Source organism: Cydia pomonella, chromosome 17 (genome assembly GCF_033807575.1).
Source record: "Cydia pomonella isolate Wapato2018A chromosome 17, ilCydPomo1, whole genome shotgun sequence".
Lineage (NCBI taxonomy): Eukaryota > Metazoa > Arthropoda > Insecta > Lepidoptera > Tortricidae > Cydia > Cydia pomonella.
Genome location: NC_084719.1, coordinates 10,960,898 through 10,972,434, shown reverse-complemented (window position 1 = coordinate 10,972,434; position 11,537 = coordinate 10,960,898). Strand labels below are relative to the sequence as shown.

At 36.6% G+C, this 11,537-nt stretch overlaps 1 protein-coding gene across 1 annotated transcript; it reads left to right on the top strand.

Moving 5' to 3' along the window:
• The first annotated feature begins 698 nt into the window (after window positions 1-698).
• LOC133526912 (protein prenyltransferase alpha subunit repeat-containing protein 1) lies at window positions 699-4,964 on the top strand. Its single transcript, XM_061863768.1, has 3 exons — window positions 699-944; window positions 1,021-1,412; window positions 1,679-4,964. Exons 1-3 carry the CDS (start codon window positions 868-870, stop codon window positions 2,545-2,547), a joined length of 1,338 nt encoding a protein of 445 aa, XP_061719752.1. The 5' UTR covers window positions 699-867; the 3' UTR covers window positions 2,548-4,964.
• Window positions 4,965-11,537: the final 6,573 nt, after the last annotated feature.

The window sequence follows — 11,537 nt, the reverse complement described above, 5'->3', positions numbered from 1 at the left end:
TTTTTCTCTGTCACTCTAATGACGTCTTACTAAGAGTAAAAGAGACAGATCCCCACAATTTGCGAATTTCGGTTTGAAGATTGTTTTCCGTTTCACGAAATATAAGAGTAAGATCATTCTTTGCCTCGAATTGCCAAAATGTGTAATGTTTGTTATTTTAGGATTTGAACTATTTTTTTACACCAAGAAACATTGTAAACGATGTGCTGATATTTCGCGAAACGGAAAACGATCGTTTTGTCCGATATCTAAAGGTAGAATAAGTGTAATACGCCCTTAAAGGCCAGTCCGGATGATCAAGTTGACCGATTTGATCAGGAAAATATTGGCACCAATCTGCACGCACACAATTTAATGACCCATTTTTAGATGCACTCGAAAAAAATACCCCTACAAACGCGCATACTAGCGTCAAAAGTTAGCATTCTTGCGTCCGCATCTCCATTTGATCGGTAAAAATGTAATCAAGTGAAATCGGGGAGCCAATTTCATTTTCTCGTCCGAACCACCTGATTGAGCGTAAAAATTATCCCCATCTGGTCCGACCTTAAAGATAGGAAGCACTAAACGATTGCGGTGTCTTTGCGACATTAAATCGAAGATAAATTGTAACATCAGTAAACCCTTTAATCCATTTCTATGTCAATTGTTATTCAATTTCGAACGTCCCATAGTGATTATATGCTCTTTGGAACGTACCATTTATTTGATTGACGTGTTGGTACTGTCAAACCCAGTTGTAAAATAATAATTGTTTTATATTTGAATATGGGTTAAATACGTGTAATTATTTTCTATGGGAAGTTTAAGTGAACAGACATAATTCATAATAATAAATTAATTATCTTCCTGTCAAAATCTCCAGTCATGGATGAGGATAAATTCGCTTTAGTAGAAAAAATACTCAAAGATGTCGATAACATCCTGTCGAAGAATGCTGACTTGTAAATATTTTGGCTAACTGGCAAGATTTCAATAAATATTGCGTCTGTTTGTAAATATTGCGTTTGTAATTTTCAGGTGTTCTTTCGACATTGTGCCCGTGGACTGCAATTTTCAAAATAAATCACCAGTTTTGCTTTTGGAAAACTGTCTAGGTTTGGAATCCTGGTGCATGAAGCATGTGTACATGTACTGCTACTCGGAATTAATGGACAAATACATTGTAAAGCCAAAACGAAAAGTTGCCAAATCATCCGTCAACTCTGAGCGCTTGGAAAAGCTGCTTAATGTGACATTGCTTTTAAATCCAGAATTGAGTACATTTTGGAACAAGCGGAAGGAACTGGTACTAAGGTTACTGTTGGATAAGACTGCTGAGCTACGGTTTACAAAATTAGTTTTGTCAAGAAAGCCAAAGTGTAACGATGCATTTTCCCATAGGAGATGGTTATTGGAAGCAATTTTGAAAGGTTTGTGTGTTTTTTAAATATGTATAGTCGTCATAGCAGGAAATAAGTTTGCATCTCAACAAACTATTAAAAGTTGGGTTCAGTAAAAACAAAGAAAGTTCCATAAATCTTGGATAGATTGTATTTATTTGAATGACACTGCATGAATAAGATTGTATAGAATATTAAATTCCTATATTACTAATGGGTCAAAGATTTTAGCACTTTGGTTATACTAGTAAATTGAAATTGTGATGTTATGTCATTAATAATTTATAATGTTACAGATCAAAATCTTCAAACAAATTGCATTGAGGCATTGATCAATGAAGAGCTCCACATTTGCCAATTATCTTCAGACAGGAGTCCAAACAACTACCACAGTTGGAATCACCGGACTTGGCTACTCCACGCTCTTAAACTAGTTGAAAAGAAGTTTGATCTTAATTTCCTCTATGTCAAAGAATACAATTTCTCCGAAGGGTGGGTGTCAAAGCACATTTCAGATTTTAGTTGCTTCCATTACAGACAATTCTGTATTAAGAATATTTTTGCTATAACTAATGAACATTGGAAGTCATTTGAGGTTTCCATAGATGTGAATCTTCGTAAAAGTTTTGTTAGAGTATTAGCAATGCATTATCCTAAAGACACAACCATGCAGGCATCCGAAGAGGATTTAATTTCATACTCTGAAGATAACCTTATTAAATTACTTCTATGTTATTCTTCAAAGAGTTGTGATTGTATTGCAGATAATGTTCTATTGTGTCGGAAGTTGGAAATATTATTTCATGAACTTGTCTTAAATAATGAGTTAGTGAGATTTTATAAAGGTCATGAAACACTTTGGTATCATCGGAGATTTATAATACATGAGATTTTGTCTTCGATGCATGATCATTTCGGAGTAGTCAGATTAAATGGGGCATTAGTGAAGGATACCTGCAGAAATTGCAATCATGATGATTTAAGGCAGAAACAGGCAAAAATTATCAGGTATGACAGCAATCGCATATATTCTTGTGTGCTATTTAATGTATTATCAAGGCATGAGCAGGAGTTTATTGAAGAGAGGCAAAAGGATTGTGACAATTATGCCGGTAGACATGAGAAGTATTTAAAGTTTGTTGAAGGTCTCAATAACGTCATGTAAATTTAAATTATTAGGCGGGTCCACACAGAGCGCGCATACGCGCGAGGCAATTTCCTCACGCACAAACCGGCCAGTGTATACATGCCTCGGCACTGGCCGGTTTGTGCGTGAGGAAATTGCCTCGCGCGTATGCGCGCTCTGTGTGGACCTGCCTATTGCCAATATGGGTGGAAAGAGTATGAATTAAATATATTGTCTGAGAAGTAAAGTTGAAAAGCCTCAGCTGCAATGGTAAGTAAATGACTTATAGTAATACATATGTCATTATTTTCCAGTAGTATCAGAGTAATATTTTGTAAAAGTTGTATTTAGAAAATGGTTTATATTATTACAAAATTAACACACATACGCGTTCTTCGCATTGAATGTGTTAAAGCCCAGAGCACTCCAGATGCGTGTGCACTTGAGCATGCAGTAAAATGTTGGATCCGTGAACGCACACGTTTTCGCGCGTTTTCCTCGCCTGAGCGCGCCGCCTCGGCCGAGGCACGTCTACACTGGCCGGTTTGTGCGTGAGGAAATTGCCTCGCACGTATGCTCGCTTTGTGTGGACCCGCCTAATGCACACGCATCTGGTATGCAAACGCCATGGAAGAAAAGTAGGTTTATAACAAATTTTATCCTGTAGAGTAAGGGTTCCTCCTATATATTTAAGATTATAATAATATTGGAATTAATATATGCATTTGTACATATGATTTAATTAGATTTAGTATTTTATTTATACACGACATCATAAAGTGCCGCTTTAGTTATATTATAATACCTATACATTATACGTGTGTAACGATTGAATTTTAACTTTTGTGCGCCAAACTATAAGTGTCGACCACGAATGGCATCATACCTAGCAATAACAGCAAAAGGGGAATTTTGTTAATTATTTTAATTTGATGGCATTAAATTTTATGGAAAATATTAATCATATAGGTAGATAGTCGTAGAGCAATAATAACAGAAGGTACCTGTAAAATAAACTTGTGGAGTTTTGTATTGCAAAGTTTGGTCGATAACCCTGGACGTCATATGTATGACGACATGGCTTCTTGTTAACGTGATAGGATGTTTTTGGCGATTATAAATAATCAATATTAAAGCCAAATTAAAGATAATAGTACATTAATATAGAGGCCGGGAAACGAAGGATTGCAGGCCAAGTAGATAAAGATAGCCGAGCGTAGCGAGGTCAGATACGGATATGCGGCCGGCAACCCCGTTTCTCGCCGAGATTTGTATAGTGCTTTTCTCACACTTGCAATGAAATAATAATAAAAATAAGATGATGATGATGATTGTTTCATGTCCTAATGTGATAGGTTATTCAGTGCGTGGGGTATTGAAGTGGAACCGAAATGTATTTATTTTGGCGCTACGACGCACGTCATTACGCTTGTTTTTCTTTTTTTTCTTTTTTGTGTTTTTTATTATTATTTTGGAGTTGTCAAAACCGGGAACGAAAATTTGATTATTTTTGCGCTACGGCGCACGGTTTAGGAGATACAGCCCTATTAAACTTATAAAGATTTCTGCATGATTAAAAAAAAAACTTTATAGGGCTGTATCTCATAAACCGTGCGTGAAAAAAAAATCGATTCCCTTTAGGAAACCCTGTATTATTAATAATCAAACAAAAAAAAAGAAAAAAAAGCATAATGGCTGAATTTTGCTTATCGGTATTTTATGGTTGAATGTCAAGACGTGCCATAATTTGACGTCTAAAAACAAAAGAAAGTTGCCTTACAGGCCTTGGTCTGTAAGGCTGTATGAAATTCCTTTACATATCATCTTCACTCATCGCACCTGATAGTATTTCACCATCGTAGTATTTCCGGACGGAATTTGAAGTAAGTCATGTCAACATTTGATTGCGAGTTTGAGAAAAGATAGTTTATTATTCATGTAGGCATATTACAATGCGCTTATGAACGTCAAATAAAGCTACGCCGTCTCTAACCCTAGACCTCTGACCCGAGGATATTTAAATCCCCCCCTCAGGAGGAGGGTACCCCAATATGGGACCGGCAAGAAACTTGGCCGGACACATCTTTTCAAAACGTTACATCTTATAATTAACATGCATTAATTCATTAATAAATAATATGGACTGAAGGATCTGTTCATAATTCTTGTCAAGATTTGTCTGGAAAAGATCATTTTTAGCGAGAGGACCGCCATTATTCATCCTTAAATTTCTGTATTTTTGTATTGTTTTCGTTTATTGTTGTACGCAATAAATAATATTTTACTGTAATATATTATCATCATCGTCAATATATTAGTCGAAGACAAATCTGTTATACAACAGGAGTCAGTAACTTCCAAAATCCATCAAATTAAATTTAAATTGTCTCCCTAAATTTATATACGCTGATTTTCATATAAAGACATCGATAATTTAAATAAATAAGTTTCTGTCATTTATTTGTTTTTATTAACTTTGAAACCATTTTATTTACCTACGTACACTAGAGCGTTCGGGCATTCTCGGCTGCGTTCGGCTCAGCATTGCTCCGAGCAATTATTAGGGTCAGCACTTAACGTCCCTTTACATGCACACCCACAGATTAGATAATGACGTGAATTTTGACAACCCTAAATAGCCGAAAGGGATAGTGCCATATAATAGAAATATATATCATGATTTGTTCCTGATTCGCTGTCAAACTTCGGTTTTGTAGGAAGTGTCATTTCTGTACGGTAGTACTAGGTATTATTTATTCTGTGCGTAGGCGTTGAACTAGTAAACACATGTAATCTTTCTCCATATTGTTGTTTATGTACCTAAATGAACATAGAGTCAGACCAAGGTAAGTTGGCAGCGATTTCGATAGCACAGCCGGTGCAAGTGTCCAGTAAACGTCATAATTTCATAGAAGTTTGACGTTTAAAATTACCCGTGCACCTTTGGGGCTGCCAAAATTGCTACCAACTTAGTTTGACTCTAGGATAATATATAATATGATATTTTTACTTTACACCTCTTGACTTGAAAAGAATTTTCTCTGGACTGAAAAATGTATCCGCGGCTGTTTGGCGCATTGTGGTCATCTACTGCCGGGGCCACACTAACGACAAACTCCGTTTATTATCGCGATAATGGACACTATACGGCCAAACTGGGATTATCGGCGTTTGTTGTTAGTGTGGCCCCGGCATAAGGTATCTCCACAAGCTATTTCGATGCCGTGGTGTTAGACTGAAAACACAGATGAAGAACATGAGCTCGATCATGTTTGTTACGGTTGTCATCTTATTTTGATTCGACCTTGAAGCTCGAGCTGGGAGCATTTAAAAATTTGTATGAAATCTGTTTTTCGCTCCTAGATATGGTTAATATACATCAAATTATATAAAAATATTTTCCTTAATGGCAATATCCAGAGAGGAAAATGGGGACCAAGTTTGTATGGCGAAACGGGCGTCCCATTTCCTCTTAATTTAATAATGTCACTCTCATTACATGATAGGTTGCTATGTGACCTCACCTTTTGTACTTCAATTCAAATACTCTGTTTTAACTTTGAACGAAGCGAAGCGTAGGCCGGAGAAGCCGCGTAGCATCTTGTAGCATTGCTACGAAGTTTCGTAGCATCTTGTCTTACAAGTTGTAAGTTACAACGGATTTTACCTCTACGGTTTGCTTAAGAGGAAAGAGGACGGACGATAGTCCCGATTTTCCTCTCTAGATATTTGCATTGTAAAAAATATTTTTACTTAATTTGGTGTATATTAATTAACCATAGCTATTATAAGAGTAAAAAGCGTTTAATTTTTTTTTTATGAAATCTGATTTTAGCTCCTAATTTTTATAATAATAAAAAAATCGAAAAGTCAAACGTATAGCCTGTGGTTGATATACAACAAATTGTGCCAAAATATTTTAAATAATGTTAATATACAGAAAGCAAAATGAGGACCACGTTTGAATGAAAAGGCGATTTGGCACGGGTCTTTTCGTCTAAAGCCATTCAGCGCTATTCCCGAGACGTTGTTGTTTGGCCTGTACGTAGCATTTCCTCTACATACCAGGAAACCTATGTTATCGGCTACGACGTAGCGCTACGACCGTAGCTCAGCGGTAAATGTGTTAAGACGAGTTGACCATCCAGTGGCGACCGTATAATTCACTCATGTACGGTCACGTCTGCAAATATCGATACGAAAAATGTGCCAAAAATATGTATACACCGCCTTAATATATGGGCAATAAAGTCGTGTATACATATTTTTGGCACTTTTTTAATGTGATTTTATAATTTAGTTATGCGGTCGTTTCTAATATTTTCCTATGGTAATTTAATACTTAGCTTACTTATAAATCTTTCTGCGCCAAGAATTCAGGATTGTAGGCCACCGGATGTTCTGCTATGCTTAATGGTTTTTTTTATTGTGTTCAATCCTTAAAAAAAACTACGTATACTTTTTAAAAAGGATTTTGAACATTCTACGTAGATATTGTATTTAATCATTAACTGATGCTGAATGGTGACATTTTTGTATAATTTGAAATCTGGTATTAGTTTTGGTAATACCGAAGTACCTACTGTAGGTACACAAAACAGGGTTGAGCATTATTCAGTACTTACTCGCTGTTGCCCACGAATTCGTCAGCTTTGATATAAAGATAATAATTCCCGAAAACACTTTCAATCCCTTTTTAACTCTGAAACTGAAAACTGGCTGAATTTTCTAAAGCATCAAACATTTTTTTTGAGCCTTCTAATTTTTTCTCTTCCTACTAATTTTAAGTCCCTACTAAAATCGTTCCCGTTACAAACTTTCAACCCCTTTTTAGGGTTCCGTAGCCAAATGGCATAAAACGGAACCCTTATAGTTTCGCCATGTCCGTCTGTCTGTCTGTCTGTCTGTCTGTCTGTCTGTCTGTCTGTCTGTCTGTCTGTCCGAGGCTTTGCTCCGTGGTCGTTAGTGCTAGAAAGCTGAAATTTGGCATGGATATATAAATCAATAAAGCCGACAAAGTCGTACAATAAAATCTAAAAATTTAATTTTTTTTAGGGTACCTCCCCTACACGTAAAGTGGGGGTGAATTTTTTTTTTCGCTTCAGTGTGTTCACCCTAGAGTGTGGGGTATCGTTGGAAAGGTCTTTCAAAACTAATAGGGGTTTTCAAGAAACATTTTTTGATAAAGTGAATATATTCGGAGATAATCGCTCCGAAAGAAAAAAAAATGTGTCCCCCCCCTCTAACTTTTGAACCATAGGTCCAAAAAATATGAAAAAAATCGTGGAAGTAGAGCTTAAGAAAGACATTAAATGAAAACTATAGCGGACATGATCAGTTTAGCTGTTTTTGAGTTATCGCAAAATGTTTTCCCTTCATAGTAAAAAGACTTACTTTAATTAGGTACTGATTATGCAAATTTGCCTATTTGTTTAACTCGGGTGAAAGGTACCATTTATTACACTTTAAGCTCCAGTTTAGCTTATTGTGACGGAAGAGTAACTACGGAACCCTACACTGAGCGTGGCCCGACATGCTCTTGGCCGGTTTTATACCTAGTATACCTAATGAATTTTCAAAAACGCTGAAATTACTATTCTCATGTTTTATGAAAATGTTTTATTACGAAAGTTCAAGTTCCTAAATTAAAAATAAAACTTATTCCCCATGCAAACGTTCCCCTTTTAAACCTCCTTAGAGGATGAATTTCTAAAAACACTGAAATTACTTCTGTATTAATAATTTGGTATGGAGATAGTTCGATGGCTGAGGAAAGATATAGGATAGTTTTTACCAATCATTATCGTCATCCCACGCAGACAAAGTCGCGGGCAGAACCTAGTATGTTATGTAAAAACATACGCAATTAAAAATATAATTGACACAATTTTAGTTCTGTTTGATATGAAATCATTGTCTATTTATAGCTAAAACTCCGTTAAATTAGCTACTGCCAACGCATTTCATATGTAGTAATTTCAATAATACACTACAATGTTTGCATTAACAAGTCTAATTGTGTGTGGCTGGTGCATACGCAATACGCACTATACTCTGCTTTTACGAGATGTGGGTCAGGAGGCTCGCTTGCGGGGGATACCAATCTATCCATCACCAAAAAGAACTATTACTCGAACAAGCAACGTTGCAAATTCAACCTTAAGACAACTAACTAAGATTAAATCTTGCAATACTGATTCGCCGCTGTACAGTCACTCCTATTTTTCAAGTCCAAACGTTGCTGACGTCACAGCCGCGTCGCGCGTTCGCGATTCGTCCGATCGATATACGTGCCGACTTCGGCAATTTCCGGAAAAGCTCGGCTCCCGAATGACGCTGCGACCACCACGTGCGAGTTACGTAACGCTGATGGCTACAATTCATTGACAAAGGTTATTTGTGAGAAGCCTTGGCTCAACAAGCTGACACATTCGGTTAAAAAACTTTCGACGTCAATTATTTACAAACAATTCCTATAAGCCTCTAATGGTATAATGATATTTTTACGGATGTCTGGTCGTGACAAACGGCATTTTGTAATGAAACCTTTGGTTTAGGAATCGTGAGAGTCAATTTAGTAGACATGTTTTATCGTTGCCTTTGGGGTAATTGGAATTAGCAAAGCAAATAATATACTTAGGCAAATAATTTACGACCATTTTAACCCATTCAACGCTAATCACCACAATAAGTTATCGTTTTGCCTCTACGAAGCATTTTCGCTACATACCAGGAAATCCATATACATATAATATGTATGTTATCGGCTATGACCGTAGCTCAGTATATGACCGTAGCGCAGTGAATGTGTTAAAGATTATTATGTTGTAAAGGGAAATTAATCATAAACTAAACGAACCGACACATCAGATCAGTTTAAGATTGGTACTATTACACAGGCCGAATTAAAACAAGTATTTAAGATCGACTGTACCTATTGTTATCTCTGCAATCGATAACTATTGTCACTTGTGAAATAATGTCCTATAATTTCATTATTTATTATACGAGGACCTAAGTTCGATAAGTTTTCATTTTTTATCGTAGTACAGACCCTATGACGATTTTACAAAGCCATCATCGTACCAGCTTTATGAACTGTATGATTGAAGGACTTAGTTGTTAATTAATTACAATATTAAATGCAAAATTTAGATTCAGACGAACAAGTAGCTATTGTAACAGGTCAATCACGACAGGGGAGATAATAATGTCTTAATAAAACGAAATTAAGAAATTACTCATTTACAATGCATTAGATACAAATGCGTGAATGCAAATGCCTCTCAAGTTCTATTACTTCAATCTTGGAGGAGGAGGAGGAGGGAGGACAACCGGAGTCGCCTTAAGAGCTTACCTGTCTGTCGAAAACCTCGGCCAATGGTCATAAATAAGTATTGTATAGATCATAGGCCACAGCATCTTGACAGATGATTGTTGCAGCGACAGTTTATTAAGAAGAAGAAGTTTGTGCGCCGTTGGAAATCGGAGCTGCGGCACATCTTTTCCTGTGGCTGTAAAGCCCAATCGCAGCACGGCACTTCCTGCCACAACGGTCGCAGGTGAAACGCGAATCTGTTGATGGAGTGAAGTCCGAAGTCTTCTTTGCTTCAAATCATCGAGCCAGCTTCGTCATGTTTCACTATGCCGCCATGTAAAAGGTTACGCCATCCCGCTCTTTTAAGGGCTTCCGTTTTAGGTGTTCGGGTCAATGCCAAAGGACAACATGTCGTCACGTACAAATAGATTTGACGTGCCTCTTCCTCGCAAAAATCGGCAGACTGTGTTGTACAGAAAATTACAGACAAGCCTTCTCCAGTTGTTAAATCCTCCAAGAGTTCAATAGTTATATGTTAAATAAACATAGTGATAAAGTATTGCCTAAAAATAAACACTGATTAAATTCCCGATTACTGTACTTAGTACCCATCTGCATGAAATTTATTAAAGAACCTGCTAAAGTTCTTGTGAATTACGAGATATTACGTCGTTTATTCTACAAAAGGGCCCTAATATGGTAATCCGACACATTATCTAGAGCAAGAACGGTTCAAGCAATTTCAAAGATTAAAATTAATGGGAATTATGTATAGATACTTTATAAGCAAAACGTTTGAAGAACCTTAATTTATTTATAATTTGACAGCGGTTATTCCGTGAAAATCCTCCCCCTTCATAGTTGTTAATATTAGTAGTTTATATGATTGCTACATAATGAAAGGCATTAAAACACTCGTGTGGTCATTTTAATTAACTCACTTCATTCGTTTCTTAAACCCACACGAGTGTTTTAATGCCTAATTATGTAGAGTTACATACACTATTTTATCTACACTCATATTATACACTTTCTATGATATATTCACTAACCCAAATTACAGCCAACATTGGGACATCGTTGCTCTTTTGGCAGAACTCGCGGAAATGTGGCGACGTTGTGGAAATCTTTATCGCATTTTAAACAAAACTTTTGCAATAGTTACTTTTATAAACGACAAACTAACTCATTTTATACTTAAAAATAATTAAAAGATAAATCGTACGTCTAATGGCGGTAAATGAAAACTTGTCGCGCATTCGTAGTTTTTTAATTCCTAGACAAACTAGAGTCGGGGGCCTTTTTCCGTATCATCCGATACAAACTATAAAACTACGGAAGGTGGAGATAAGGAATGGAATCTCCATATACTAAAAAGTGTCATCAAAAAACATTAAATAGGTGGCGCGTATTGTAATACCTAGAATACTTGAAAAAAAAAACAAATCATAGACAGCGCACTTCACTCCGTCAACAAAACAGTTTATCGTAATGTTGGCCATTATTTACGGGTTTTGAAGGCATCAGAGGGTTTATGATATGTGTGTATGTAGATTAAATAATATATTGGATTATCTACCTCTGGCTTGCCTTGGCCGGCTGGCCAGCCAGAGCGAAGTAGTTAGAGCTTTATGCTCCAGGGGTGGAAGTGAAACATGCGGAAGACGTGAGTTGGCGCAGTGGATGTTAACACCCACTGGGTAGAAAGCGG

Coding starts and splice junctions, on each gene's coding strand:
- LOC133526912 (XM_061863768.1), top strand. CDS start 868: ATGGATGAGGATAAATTCGCTTTAGTAGAAAAAATACTCAAAGATGTC. Junction 945..1,020: donor CTGTCGAAGAATGCTGACTT/GTAAATATTTTG, acceptor TGTAATTTTCAG/GTGTTCTTTCGACATTGTGC. Junction 1,413..1,678: donor ATTGGAAGCAATTTTGAAAG/GTTTGTGTGTTT, acceptor ATAATGTTACAG/ATCAAAATCTTCAAACAAAT.